The sequence below is a fragment of the Eublepharis macularius genome, chromosome 4 (genome assembly GCF_028583425.1).
Source record: "Eublepharis macularius isolate TG4126 chromosome 4, MPM_Emac_v1.0, whole genome shotgun sequence".
NCBI lineage: Eukaryota > Metazoa > Chordata > Lepidosauria > Squamata > Eublepharidae > Eublepharis > Eublepharis macularius.
In genome coordinates, this window is record NC_072793.1 from 45,355,293 (window position 1) to 45,369,209 (window position 13,917).

The window sequence follows — 13,917 nt, forward strand, 5'->3', positions numbered from 1 at the left end:
TGCCATCTGAACATTAGTTTTAATTTGTCCATTAGCCCTGGGACTTAATCACATATCACCTCTCTTTGACTCTGTTCTTTTCACAACCTTCCTGAAAGGAGGAGTTAAGGCATTTTTGCAATGAAAACTAACACAAATTCATTCTGTTTCTCTACGGCACACCCCGCCCCCCCCCCAAGCAATCTTGAGGCAGCATTCTGTGTGTTCCCTAACTGTGCCTCTCTGGTAGCAATTTTTAAAAACCAGCTCTGGTATCTCTTAAAATTGAATGACAGTGCTTTCTAGAGCTCCCTTTTAACTCTGCAATCTGTGCTAATTTATGTTCCCCATGGATAGCAAAGGCAAAGCAGAAAGATGTTAAAGCTGACTAAAAATAATGCCCTGAAGGAAAAGAAATTTCAGTGTTCAGCCCTCTCTGGAAAGATCACTTCACTCAAGTTGAGGTTGTTCTTGGTAGTCAGCCTGGATGACAGTTCTGCCTGGAAGGCCCTGTGGTCTTGAAATGCCCTTCCTTAGCCCAGGGGGGATTCATTTTTCGTGAACAGAGAGCTGCAGCTGTTTGTCTACAATTTCAAAGATGGCTACACTTGATTGGCAGTATAAATTGATGTTCCTTCCTTGCTGGGGCTTGCAGAGAACCCACAACCTTCTTATGGTTGTTCATTTCTGCTCTTTAAATGGTTTAACAAGACACTGAAACTGTCCAAATACTGGAAAAGAAAACCATCAGCTGAGTAGGCACTGGGCAACTATTTTATCCCCCTTGTGCTTTAGATTCAAATGCCTATCCTTTACCCACACTCACACTTCCACTCTTGCAAATGGTTGAGATCTAATGCTGAATTTTGCTACCAAAAGAACTTGCTATTTTGTAACTTGTGTTTAGAAATAAAACTTCTATAAAACAGATAACAGCAATTTTGTTCAGCTCTAATAATTCCATTATTCCTGAACTGGGAATGTAATTGACATTTGTTCCTCAAGCAATTTACTTGGGGGGGTGTTTGCCAAGGAATGTTTCCTTTTTAAATAGAATACCCACAAGAAGTTTTTTCTAATTGTTGTTGTTGCATGATGGGCAAAAGACACTCTTCTCATGGGTTTGTCTAGCCTCTGATGGGAAGGGAGTTGTTTTCTTCTGTGATGTAACATATGGAGTAACATCCTCATTTCCCAGTGTTGCACAGCTGTCTTCCAGAATCTCCTGTATTTTTGCTTGCTGAGATGAAAGACAAAAAGAGAGAACAGACTTGGTCTCAGGGGGTTCAGCCATCATAGTCGGAGCCAGCCCAGTTGTGAATAATAGGACTGGCCCAGGAGATGCAACCTGAGTCAAGCAGCACTGTAGAAAATCATTTCCCTTTTCTCCCAGCAGACAGTTTAAGGGAACTGGGCAGCTACTCTGAGCTGGAAGAAGAAGGTGCCAATGCATTTAAAAACAATAACACTTCACTTTCATTACAGGGCAGTTTTGCATGCCCTACAGTTAAGGCTGACCTGGTTTCCTTAAAGGAGGTGAGATAAAAAGAGATCTAAAGATGCAATTACTTTAAAAAAACCAAATACCGACCTCCTCTGTGTTTTATGACCTCCTGTCTATAGAGAGCCGTCCTCAACATCTACCTACCTGTTCATATATGAATGTGTGTAGAGAAGCCAGCCTTTTTCATTTATTTTGTTGTTGCCTCTGTGCATTTAATAACAGCCTAACAAGCAGAAATTATATGTGAAGCATCACAGATTACCATGCCAGTTTAAGCTACTCCTGTTTCATTTATACTTATTGGGCTATTGTAAAAGACACAGACCTGTAACCTTAAATCAGGCATAAAAGTGTTAGTAAAGTATATGGGAAGCATAAGCAGTTAACAATGCAATCCTAATCTCACACTATGTAATCCGCCTTGAGAATCATTGAGGAAGATGGACTATAAATGACATAAGTAAGTAAGTAAGTAAACATACTCAGAAATAAATCCCATTGAGTTCAATGAGACTTACACTCCAGTAAATATCCTATGTTTCCTATGTATATAGGAATACATAAATGCACTAGAGCACCCCCTTCTGTGTCAGTCAGCAGAAAAACTGCTCCCCAAAGAATGTGGTCTCTGCTAAGATGCTTGTGGGAAATAATGTTTTGCAATGACCCTTCCTTGGACTCTCAGGGGCAAAGAGACACGAGGCGCTAACTGATTTCTTTCTAATATGTCTTTGTTTAGACCTTCTGTTTACTTCCAACTTGAGTGGTTACGTAGACAAAAATGAAGTAATAGCTACAATACTTGCTTGAAGCAGCAAGCCCACAAGAATACCTGCCATTTATTCGTGATATCATTTCCCCTTTTTCTGATATGAATAGTGATCCAGTCTGTGCATTGGTATCTAAAGTGCAACGGCATACTTGGCCACATCTGTTCATTTAAGGGTTCGACTTCTCTTTTCATGGCCAATGCAAAGGTAGAAGGGAGGCATGGTGAACAATTATACAGTAAATAATAAGCAGGACTCTTGTGAGGGGTGGGATTGGGGATAAGGCCTTGGCACACCATTCCTTCCCCCTTACAGGAGGGCTAGTCTGGCAATACTAACTAGGGTTTTAGAGTCTATGGGTCATGTCCAGAGATGGGCATGAACCAAAACACAAACCAAAGTTTGTCACGAACTGGGCCATTTGGGGGGGGGGGGGTCATCAGAGGGCATTTCTGATGAGCTGCGACAAACCGCTATGATTTTTAGCCTGGTTAGTTTGGTTCATTTTTTTGGTTTGTCATTGCAGACAGCCTGATGCCGATCAATCAGGTTTCTAGGCAACGGGGGAGACTGGCTTTCTGCACACCTTCGGCTGCCCCGGAAGTGACATTTTCACGAACCAAATGAACTGGTTCGCAATCTGGGCAGTTTCATGCCAGTTCGTGGTTCATGGTTCATGAAACGCGATGAGCCACGAACTGCAACGAACCATCATTTTCCCAGTTCATCCCATTTCTTTACTGAAGAACACACCCTCAGTCCTGGTGAGAAAGGCAGGCTATAAATGAAGTAAATAAATGTTCAAGGGTGCTCAAAAAACGGTGAAGACTATCCCTTAAATACAATTTTTAAACTACAATAGAACAGATTAATCTTGTAACATGAGGATTTAGCAGGACTATTCCTTGTGGAGCAGCATCAGCCTAGAGCATACTAGATTTGAGAGCCACTGAGCCAGCCATCTTCTCTCTTCTTTGAGAAAGAGTAGAATAACAATATGATAGATAGAAAAGTGATACTTTGATGCTACAAAAGTAATTATCTGCTGCTATCATTTATTTTGAAATATTTATTTAGTGCAGACATTAGCTTAAGTGTTGTACAGAACAGAGAAGACTGCAACTTATGAAGCAAACAAGGTTATAGAAAAGGCCAGGAATTTGTGCAAGGGGTGGAAGTAACTGAGGTTGAAGTGACTGGGTTGCAATAGGAGCCTCCTCTGTGTTTTGTATTAATCCCTGTCTGAACCACATGGTATGTCCATTGCACCATAATTTATATCTCCGATTTTTGTTCAGAAATGGAATTATGGCTGTCATTGAACTGGAAGCAGACCAGGGGGAGTTGCATGTTGTGATGTGTTGTTTCTTATCTTTCCTTGGCAGGTCACTATGGAAAAGATTTTTATCGAAGTGGAGGTCCAGATTTCCATAATTTCATCTCCTCCGGGTTTGTCACATTAGGAAGAGGACACAGCAAGGGTACAGTGGAAACCATTTTTTGCTAAATAGAAAAGATGGGTTTAAGTACAATCTGTAACTTGGACGCTGGGCTATATGTGACAACAGTTAACGGTATTCGTGCAGAAAATACAGGTTTATGCTGGCACATGGTGTTGCAGGTCCAATAAAGTGCCATAGGCAGTCTTTCAAATCCTGCAGAGGGAGGAATGGCATGAGGGTCAGCAGAGGGTGCAGAATGGCAGGCAGGCAGGCTCTAGCTCTCGCTTGCTGTCTGACAGTTTGTGTAGCTCTGTGTTTTCCTGAGTGCATGGATTCAAACTGCCTGTCTTGCCTCTATATTTTCAACAAAACTAAAGGGGATAGGATGGAAAGGGAGATGCTGCTTTGGGAACATAGTGCACTCCTCTTATACTGTACATTTGTGCCACATGAACCAGTGACTGCCTCAGATTCAACTAACTGTTCGTACAAGGGTCTATGGGCCTATGGGCAAATCCATCAGAAACATCTCTTACACAAGCCCCGTTGAAATCAATGGGAGTTGCACAAGAGGTCAAAAGGTGCATAGCTTGCACAACTACGTATGTTTTTAAACTAGGTCAAAAGTATGTATGTTTTTAAACTAGGTCAAAATTACCTTATCCTTCAAAGCCAGTTTGATGATGGGTGGGTGTGTCCCTCTTCTTTTTGTGCACATCAATGGGAAGTAATTTGCTGCAGTGCTAAGGGCTTCTCTAGGAGTTGCTTTTTATTTGGGTTTTTTTTTGGTTTGTTTTACTTTCTGTTGCATCACATAGCTTTGGTCACTTGCACGAATCATCTGAAGATAATATTTTCTTTTCAGGTACTCTTTGTGGCTCACCTGTTCCACAAATACTGCCTGTTTGTAGTATTGTCTGATCATTATAAACTTCAGTGTAGGAGGGCAGCACTTCCATGATCTTTCTACATAGCATGTCACCAAAATAGTAGGTCTTTTAATCTCTTTTAGCTTTTCTTTTTTACAGTTTCAGTGGGATTTGTATAGGAGATGCTCCTTACAGATTGTGCCATAAGGTTACTGCTCACTTCTTATTCAAGGCATTGTCATTATAACAGGAGTGCAATGTATTTAGATATATTTCCCCCCAATATTATAAATATTTTATAAAGTGATTTCCTTAAGGGTCATATATTTTTGTGTGTCTACCTAATCTGTGAGAGATATAAAGATATATATGCACATATATATATAGATATATAAAATATACTGTACAAACCTGAAAACATGTCAGTATCCATATTCTGCACTGTGTTATGTTCTGTGTAACATCTTGTGTATACAGTACAATGCTGAGTGTGCTAATGTGGCGATGTGAATACCAAACTATACATACCATACCATCTAGCAGTCTTAGTGATGCCCACAGCTGATACGCAGGAGCATGTTGTTAACAGAGCCTCTAATGATGTCTGTTTGGGTGGGTTTCTAATGGTAACTGGGGTATGAGTTATTATTTTAAACTTTTCTTGTGCACATTCCATATTCAGACTGTTGAAGAGTGAGCTAACCTTCTTGAAAGACTTGAGAGGAGAGAGGGAGAGCTCTGTCTGTCATATACCATTTACTGATTCTAAGATACTATGACTTACCAGACTAGCTGACTTTCAAGTCTCTTCCAGGGTCAGCCTCACTCTGTGGCACACTTGCGCATTTATGGTGATCCGTACTGCTGGGCAGGCGCACACCACAATGATAATCCAACATTGTTTCCTGCTGACTCACTGTGAGACTATTGTACGTTTACATAGATGTATATGGAGATACTATTTCTATAGAAACAATGTACTGTATGTGGAGACATATTGTTCCGTATATCCATCATTGCTGTTGTTGTTTCCATGGATGTTCACCATTCACAAGTTGTAAAAAAAAAAAAAGACATTTCTTTTTCTGACGTTTCTTGCTGTTTAACCAAATGGAAGAAAACCTTCTTCACAAATGTCATCCAAAGCAGTGTGAGTTCTGTGGAACTGTCACAGAAGAACCAATATATGTGTGTATTGTTTGTGTTGTGTGTGTTCAAATAAAGTTTACTGAGGTGGAGGCAGAACACAAATTTGACAGTGCAGTGGATACGACACATGAACAAGGAACCACCCTTCAGACACAGGACTTGAAAAAATTTCCTCTGAGCCCACCCTTACAAAGATGAGGTTGGGGAGATACATGCTGAGATTGCAAGTAGAAGTGATGGAAGATTCAGACAATGATGAAAAGCACGAAGTTGGATATCCTTATATTCTTTGTAGACAAAATAGAGTTAGCCACTGTAGTCCTAAGGGAAGCTCCCCAAAACATCTTATATCCTAAGAACTTCAGCTTGTTACAATCAGAGTTGCTGTAACTATTTTGTTTGAAAGAATACCTTCAATCCTCCTAAACTCTTAGAAGCTTGGATCTTTCTCCAAGAAATATAGTTGTGGTTGGCAGGAAGAATACCAGATAAGTGACAGCAAACAGGTACAGCAAAAAAAGTGGTGAATGGGCTTTTGTTATCCAGCTTTATCCAACCTATTGCCAAACCTCACTGTTTAATTGGGAGCCTTTCTAAAATTGATTTTTATTCCAGAGTGCTGAATCTTCTATAGTAATGTAATTAATTATAGCTATTATTTCCTAACATTATTATTTTACCAAAAAAATAACCCTTTCAAATCCTGCAGACCAATAAAAAAGGTTTAAAATTATATCCTCCTTGTGGTCAAATAAGAGCTTGAATTTATTCTTTTAATACCCAATCTTAAACATGCTTACTTTACTTTAGAGCCAGTTTGATGTAGTGGTTAAGAGCAGAGGGACTCTAATCTGGGGAACTGGGTTTGATTCCCCACTCCTCCGCTTGAAGGCAGCTGGGTGACCTTGAGTCAGTCACAGCTCTCTCAGAGCCCTCTCAGCCCTGCCCACCTCACAGGGTGATTGTTGTGGGGATAATAATAACATACTTTGTAAACCGCTCTGAGCAGGTGTTAAGGGCGGTATCCTGTGTCCTGAAGGGCGGTATATAAATAGAATGTTGCTATTATTTTTTTTAAACAACTCATTTATTTGAGTTGAGTTGAAGTAAGTATGTTTCAGATTAAAGCCTCTATTTGATAATTTCTTAATGATTTTGGAAGTCAGGTTCATGTGCTTGAGCCGTGAGACTTGGCAAAGCTTCTTGCATAGCTGTGCCCAGCGCAACAATTTTGCATTCTGTGTCTGATTGGTCTGGCCTTTGTGATATTGGTTTAGCTGTTCAAATATTTAGAAATAAACATCCTTGCTTGTGAACTTCCCAGAAGCATTTGGCTGGCCACTGTTGGAGAAAGAATGTTAGACTAGACAGACCTTTTGTCTAATCTAGTACAGTGGTTCTTCTGCTCTCAACAGTTCTTTAATGTGTGTAAATTTCAAAAAGTTATTTGCAAATAAAGATTTAGAAATGCACATATCCCAGCCCATTGGTGAACACTGCTCTTTGCATGTGAGTGTCATAACTGTGTGTGTAAAGCGTTGGCTTGCTTTTTTTCTGATCTCATTGCTTTAGATGCTGTTATTGCAGGCATGTCTCTTGATATTTCGTCTGATTATTGTTGTATTGGCTCTAACATCTCAGTAATGTTACCTGTAGGCAGAGGTGGTTCTGTCTCAGCAAACTAACAGCAGCTTTAGGAAACAAGCTACCATCATTGCAATTGCCTGATATAACTCCCTCTGGAGAAATGCAGCTTCATGTTATGGCTTTATCCCAGGTGGCTTCTATTTAGCATTAATTTACTGTTTTTAGTGCTATGTTTAGTTAAGCAGAATGTCTGTGAATCTGTGTTAAGCATTTTCTTGCACTTTCTTCTGATAGCTATGCTCCAAGGGCTGAGTCAAGAGCTGATAAAAAATAGGGGTATATGACATACTAAATACCATGGATACCAAACAGATATATTCAGGGAGTTTATATTCCACAAGTGTCTTGTATGACACTCTGCTGGATGAGTCATCTCACACTGACATTTCAATCCAAAGATTTTTGCAAAGCATATTCTGTAAACTTTGAGTAGCAATATGTTCTTGTTGCAGTATAATTAAATGGGGACTTCTCATACTATGGGTCTGCTGGTGATTCAGGGTCTGCTTTGCACCAAGGACCTCCTTCTAGCTGCTGGGAAAAAGATGGCAATCACATCTAATCACATAATGACAACAACAGCCCACTCTGGGCACAATATTCCATTGCTTTATTCAGTTTGCTTGCACTGCTCTGTTAGCAAAGCATTGACATGAAATAAGTCTACAACATAACACACATTTCAGACTGCCATAGTAGAGACACGGCTCACCCTGCTCTGCCCAGTTTTTTCCTTACATGTATAAGGGGTAGGAGGGGGTAGGTATACTATAAGCATGTAATTCATATAGTGGTTGTCTTAAAGCCCTGTGCTGTACTAAACATTGGCAAAAAAAGAAACATGCATCACTCTGTGCATTAACTTGTCAAGCATGTATCCCATTTTCTCAGTTTAAAAATAAGGCAGTTTTATTTCTCAGTCTATAATGAATCCTAGGAACTGAGTGAACAAAAATCCTACACTGTTGACTTGAAGACATTCCAGTGCCAATCTGTTTTAAGTACCCTGGGACAAAGGGATTAAAAGCAGCCAAGGATAATGTATAGCATCTCTCTTTTAATGTCTGATTTTTAAATTTTGTTAGAGTTTATGGGTCTAGAGCCTGAAGAGTGGTATCAGTCATGCATTATTTGTGATGTACCAAACTGAATGCAGTCCTCTAATTATTTACTGTGGCTGCTGAGTTTGTTTGGCAACCTCCTGGCTTTTGCAGTCCCTGGTAAAAAGCAAAACTAGAAAGTTCATCAAGTTGTGGCAGAATGCTTTACATGTTTTACATGGCAAGTAGTCTGTGTTACCTTTTTTGGTCACAACTTGTTCAGATTTTTACCACAGCTTTGCTCATTCATATGCAAAATGGTCTGAAATAAACAGGACTGCGTGCTTATTAAGAAAGAGGGCTCTTCTTCCTCCTCATTTTTAATTTTTCCCAAAATGTTAGCAAAGCATTGACATGAAATAAATCTAAGCAATATTATGTGAATGAAAACACAGAGAGCAGAATGGATTGAGGTGGAAGAGCTGCTGTAGCATAGTGGTTAAATGTTGGGCTATGAATCAGCAATCTGCTGGTTCGAATCCCAATACTGCCATGAATTCACTAAGTGGCCTCCTCTCAGCTCCAGCTCCTCGGCTGCATTGTGGGTATAATAACAACACTGACTTCATTCACCACTGAGTGCGGCACTAATCTGTCTAAAACAGTGGTATACAAGTACAGTTGTTATTACTACTACTACTACTACTACTATTACTACATCTGGAGAGGAGAGAGAGATGAAGACAGGTGAACAGGGAAAAGATAAGAGACGGGGATAGGGATGATGAGGCAAAAATTCCACATGTTGTGCATGTGGTAGCCTTCATTCTGTGGAATTCAAAGGAATAAACATAACTGGGCGCAAGTGAAAAGTTACATTAGATATTAAATGTAACTTTGAAATGTTTGTGTGTCGACCTATATCGTCTCTGATACACACATCCTATTATTTTCAATATGTGGTGGCTAATTTGGTGAATTACTTACAGTGCCCCATGCAGAAATGTATTTTTTTTAAAACCTGCTAATCTAGGATGAGGGCTTTTTTCTTCAGGTTATCCAGCAAACTTTTCAGAACCATGGACTTCCCATCCCTTATGTTCCTTGTTCCATCCTTTCCCTCAGTGCTGTCCATGGTCCTGATATCATCATCCAAAATTGAAGATTTTTCCTGGTAGTCTGTCTTCCAAATTCAGTATCGACTGCTTCTCCACTGTACCTGTAATAAAATAAATCAACTAAAAACTACTGGTTAGATGTTCATCTATAAAAATACATGTATGCTTGTGTATCCCCCTTTATTTAAGTTCCCAGAATCTTCAAGGGGTGTGATAAGGATCTCCTCCTATTGTGTAACTTCATGAAATGCCCCTATGCCCTCAGATGACTGGTTCATTAAACAGTTAATGTGCTGCCAGTTAGATGTGATTAAGGAAAGCTGGAAGGCACATAGTCTCATAGCAGCAGCCAGAGTTCTCCATGAATAAGCAATGCAAAAATTGAGGTCTTGGCATGTTGGCTCCTAGTTATCATTAACACTTGTTAGCAAGATCGCATTGGCATGGGGTGTTCAAATTGCAGCCATCTGCATCCCAGTGAATCAGTTTATGTCACTCTGGATAATATCCATTCACTGTGATGGCATACAGAATTCTCTGTTTACAGGGCCTATTGTACTCTGATTTCTAATTGACACTGATCCATATTCTGCTGCCAATAGTATATGTTACAAACAGGGTGGATAGGACAGAGAGGACTAGTTCGTGGTTTATGGCAGGTGAGTATAACTGAAAGATTCCAGTACAGCAAGAAATATTTCATCTCTCGCAATTTATACATGGGAATTTGTTTATCTGCACTGTCAGAAAAGCTTTGCTCAGCATGGGCCAGTAGGAAGAAGACAGAAGGGAAAAGCAATCTAAGTGAATAACTAGCAGAGACACCATAAGGATACTTGGAGCTGAAGAAGTGCTCCCATGAGCTCATTGCAGTAAGCGGGGGAAGATTTGACATAGAAAGAAAGAAATCACCACTTTTATTTATATTTCTATGCAATCATATACCATATACTGTCAATAAGAATATATCCAATGCAGTGATATATGGTAGAGTTATATTTTTCATACACTCAGGACATAAAACTTGAAAAAGTTAGTGTAACTGGGAAATAGAATGTTCACTAATCCTAAAACTACACTTATTACTGAGTCCAGTAGCACCTTTAAGACTAACCAACTTTACTGTAGCATAAGCTTTCGAGAATCACAATTCTTTTCGTCAGATGCAGTTGTTTGAAGTTGGAAAAGTTTGAAGTTGGAAAAGAAGAAGCAATGTTGGTCATTAGGGTGCAGGCAGCAGCTAAGTTGCCACTGGGTGAGTCTTATAAATAAAGGACACCTGACAAACACTTGATAGTGGGGACAGTGAGGCATTGAGATGTAAGAGGCATACCCATGACTTCCAGAAATATATCAGAGAGGCCAAATGAGTTATTGGGATAGGCCATCACAAGAACACAACCTATTTTCAGATGACAAATTCAAGTGTGCGTACAATGAAGAGCCTGAGTATAGTTAAAAGACAGACAGACAGACAGACAGACAGACAGACAGACAGACAGACAGACAGACAGACAGACAGACAGACAGACAGTGTGGAATTATTGGGATGGAAGCTTCTAAGGAATCAGTGTCACAAACACATACTTAAAATTAACCATTAATTACCATCTGGTCAAACATAAAAATGTATCACAATCATATGCAGAGTTACTTGACTTTAAGCCCATTGAAGTCAGCTGGCTTAGAGCAGAACCACAAGTGACAAAAGGCACAGATTGGACACTTGTCAGCTTCCCTCAAGTTTTGATGGGAAATGTAGGCATCCTAGTCTTGCAGCTTGGCTCTCTGACTGCTGTCCAATGGACTTTTCAACTGTCACTTGTCCAACATTCCGCCAAGCTGCCTACATTTCCCATCAAAACTTGAGGGAAGCTGACAAGTGTCCAATCTGTGCCTTTTGTCACTTGTAGTTCTGCTCTTAGAAGGGTGTAACACTGTTTAGGATTCACTAGTAGTCTACTAAGATATAAATTACATGCATTTTTAAAGGGCAAGCAAGTCATCCAGCTCATATTATGAGGGTGTGAATAAATTTGACTGTAGGTGGTCCAAGGGATATTGCATATTTCTTTATCTTTCAATGACTAGGACTTTCTTTAAAATGTGAAAATGTCACACTATAAAAGATAGCATTCTGTTTTGGGTCAGATGCTAGTTAAAAGTCAGGAAACAGAGAGTAGGTATAAAGGTCAGTTCTCAAAATGAAGGGTATGTATAGTCTGATGTCCACGACATCTTTTCCCAAAGGGATCTGGGAAAGAAAGTGTTTTTTACCAAATAAATACCAACATTTGTGAAAGAAACCTGTAGCCAGCTATGTATAACTTAACCTGTATTTATTTAGATAATTTAACTGCTTCATCTCCAGAGACCTGCTCATTGTAGCTCAAAAATAAAAACATTGCAACAAAATTATAAAAACAAAAAATTATGAATAATGAAAAGCCGTAAAAATAATCCAAGCACATAAAACAACATAAAAACATTCTGCAGTCTAACACGATATCATAAAACAGCTCTCAGGCTAGAAGCAGACCATAAAAATTGCTAAAAAGGGAAGCCCTCAGTTTAAAATCCTGGTTAAAAAGAAACATTTTGGCCAAGGAACCTCAAGGGGAAAGGCATTCCAAAAGTGAAGAGCCACCACTAAAAAGACCCATCTTTATTCACGGCATGCCTTATTTCTACAGTCAGGGGGGGCAGACAGCAGGGCTTAATTGAATGGGCTGGACAGTATGGGAGGAGGCAGTCCTTCTAGTACCTCCCCCTCAAGCTATTTAGCGCCTTAAGAACTGGCACTTTGAATTTGGCCTGGAAAAAATAGGCACCCAATGGAAATCTTTCAGCACAAAGGTGATACAATGCCTGTATCTAGGCCTGAGCAATAGCCTGACCATCCAGTTAATGATAGCGCTACATAAAGTGCATTACAGTAATCACTATGAAGAGTTACAAAAAGACCTCATAGGCTGATCTTGGAAAGAGGGTGATAAAATGGTAGGTGAACTGTCTGCAATGATGTCAAGTGTAGACTGGGGCTGTGGGCAAGTGCCCTGAAATCCAAATCGGAAGGGTACATTCTCTGACTCAGGATCAGTGGAGTCAGCAAGTTGAGCTGGAGGAGCTGGAAGATGCAAACAGAATGTTGACCGGACAGAGACTGAAGATCAGGCTCTTAGACACACCTGGCAAATTCAAAGGCTTTGTCCTGCTGGCCCAGGGCCGGATCTACGGTTGCCGGCGCCCAGGGCAACCGAAGATTGGCTACTCGCACGCGCTCCTGACACTACATGATGACATCACTTCCATGACGTCATCATGCAGGGCGGCGCGTGCCACCCCGCAGCAAGCCGGCCATCCCCTGTCTTGTGGGGCTGGTGAATGGCACGGGCGGCCTCCCAGCCACCCGCACTGCCTTTTGCCTACCTCGCAGAGCAGGTTGTGCACGGCAAGAGTGCCCCATCCTGCTGCCTGTGTGCTCCCGAGGCTGGCAGCTGTGCCCGGCGCCCCCTCTTTGGCGGCGCCGGGGGCAGACTACCCCCCCTGCCCCCCCATCGATCCAGCCCTGTGCTGGCCTGCTCTTATTTTATGCCTTTCCACTCTGTCCCTGAAGAGAGTTCTGAGACCGACACTATGATCATCAGGCTAAATAGCAGCCTTAGATCCTCATGCTCCCAGACTGAGTTCCTTAAAGTTGATGCCCAGTATGAAACAACACACAATGGAAAAATGATCCCAGTTCAACTTTGGTGCTGAATTCGCTTTCAGTCCTTCTATAAGGAGATCTTGGGATCTTTGTGGAATTCTTCCTGAAATGTCAGCTGAATGTGCTATATGAATAGAATAGAATGATATGGTTTACAATGAAAGAAACAGATAGTCGTGTTTATTTATTTTAAAGACTTCTCAACATAAAAACAACTAATCTAAGGCCAATTCAGTCATTAAAAGTCAATAGGCTGAATTCCAAGGCAGAAGTTCATGGAAGCAGTTTTTACCACCTTCCCCCAAAGCCCTATGAAAAGTGACAGCTAACGATCCAGGGACCCTCCAAAACAGTGTGCCATATGGCATGGGTGCTATAGCAAAAGTGAGCATCTGCTAAAATTGCCCCCCCCCTCAGCCCTTTCCAAAGCAAGTTCTTACAGCTCAAATTCCTCTTGCATGGGAGGGGGTGGGGAGGGATGATTTTGGCCAGTTCGCTTCCTGCTGCAGCCACATCGCATACTATTCTGGAGGGCCCCTTGTCACTTATTAGCCACCTCTGAAGAGCCTCTAGGTGAAAGGGGAAGTGGTAAAACTCACATGAACTTGCGTCATTCACAGAAGCCTTGGTTCCATCCCATGATAAAGTAAACCAGCAATATGGCAGCAGAAGAAACAGCACAGTTGCCAG

The 13,917-nt window shown here is 40.8% G+C and overlaps 1 protein-coding gene across 1 annotated transcript in view; it reads left to right on the forward strand.

The window, feature by feature from the left end:
• LOC129326872 (protein shisa-6-like) overlaps window positions 1-13,917 on the forward strand; it is a 367,308-nt gene that overhangs the window by 69,217 nt on the left and 284,174 nt on the right. The window contains exon 3 of the mRNA XM_054975176.1: window positions 3,639-3,734. Coding sequence (XP_054831151.1) covers window positions 3,639-3,734 — 96 coding nt within the window. The remainder of the gene's footprint in view (window positions 1-3,638; window positions 3,735-13,917) is intronic.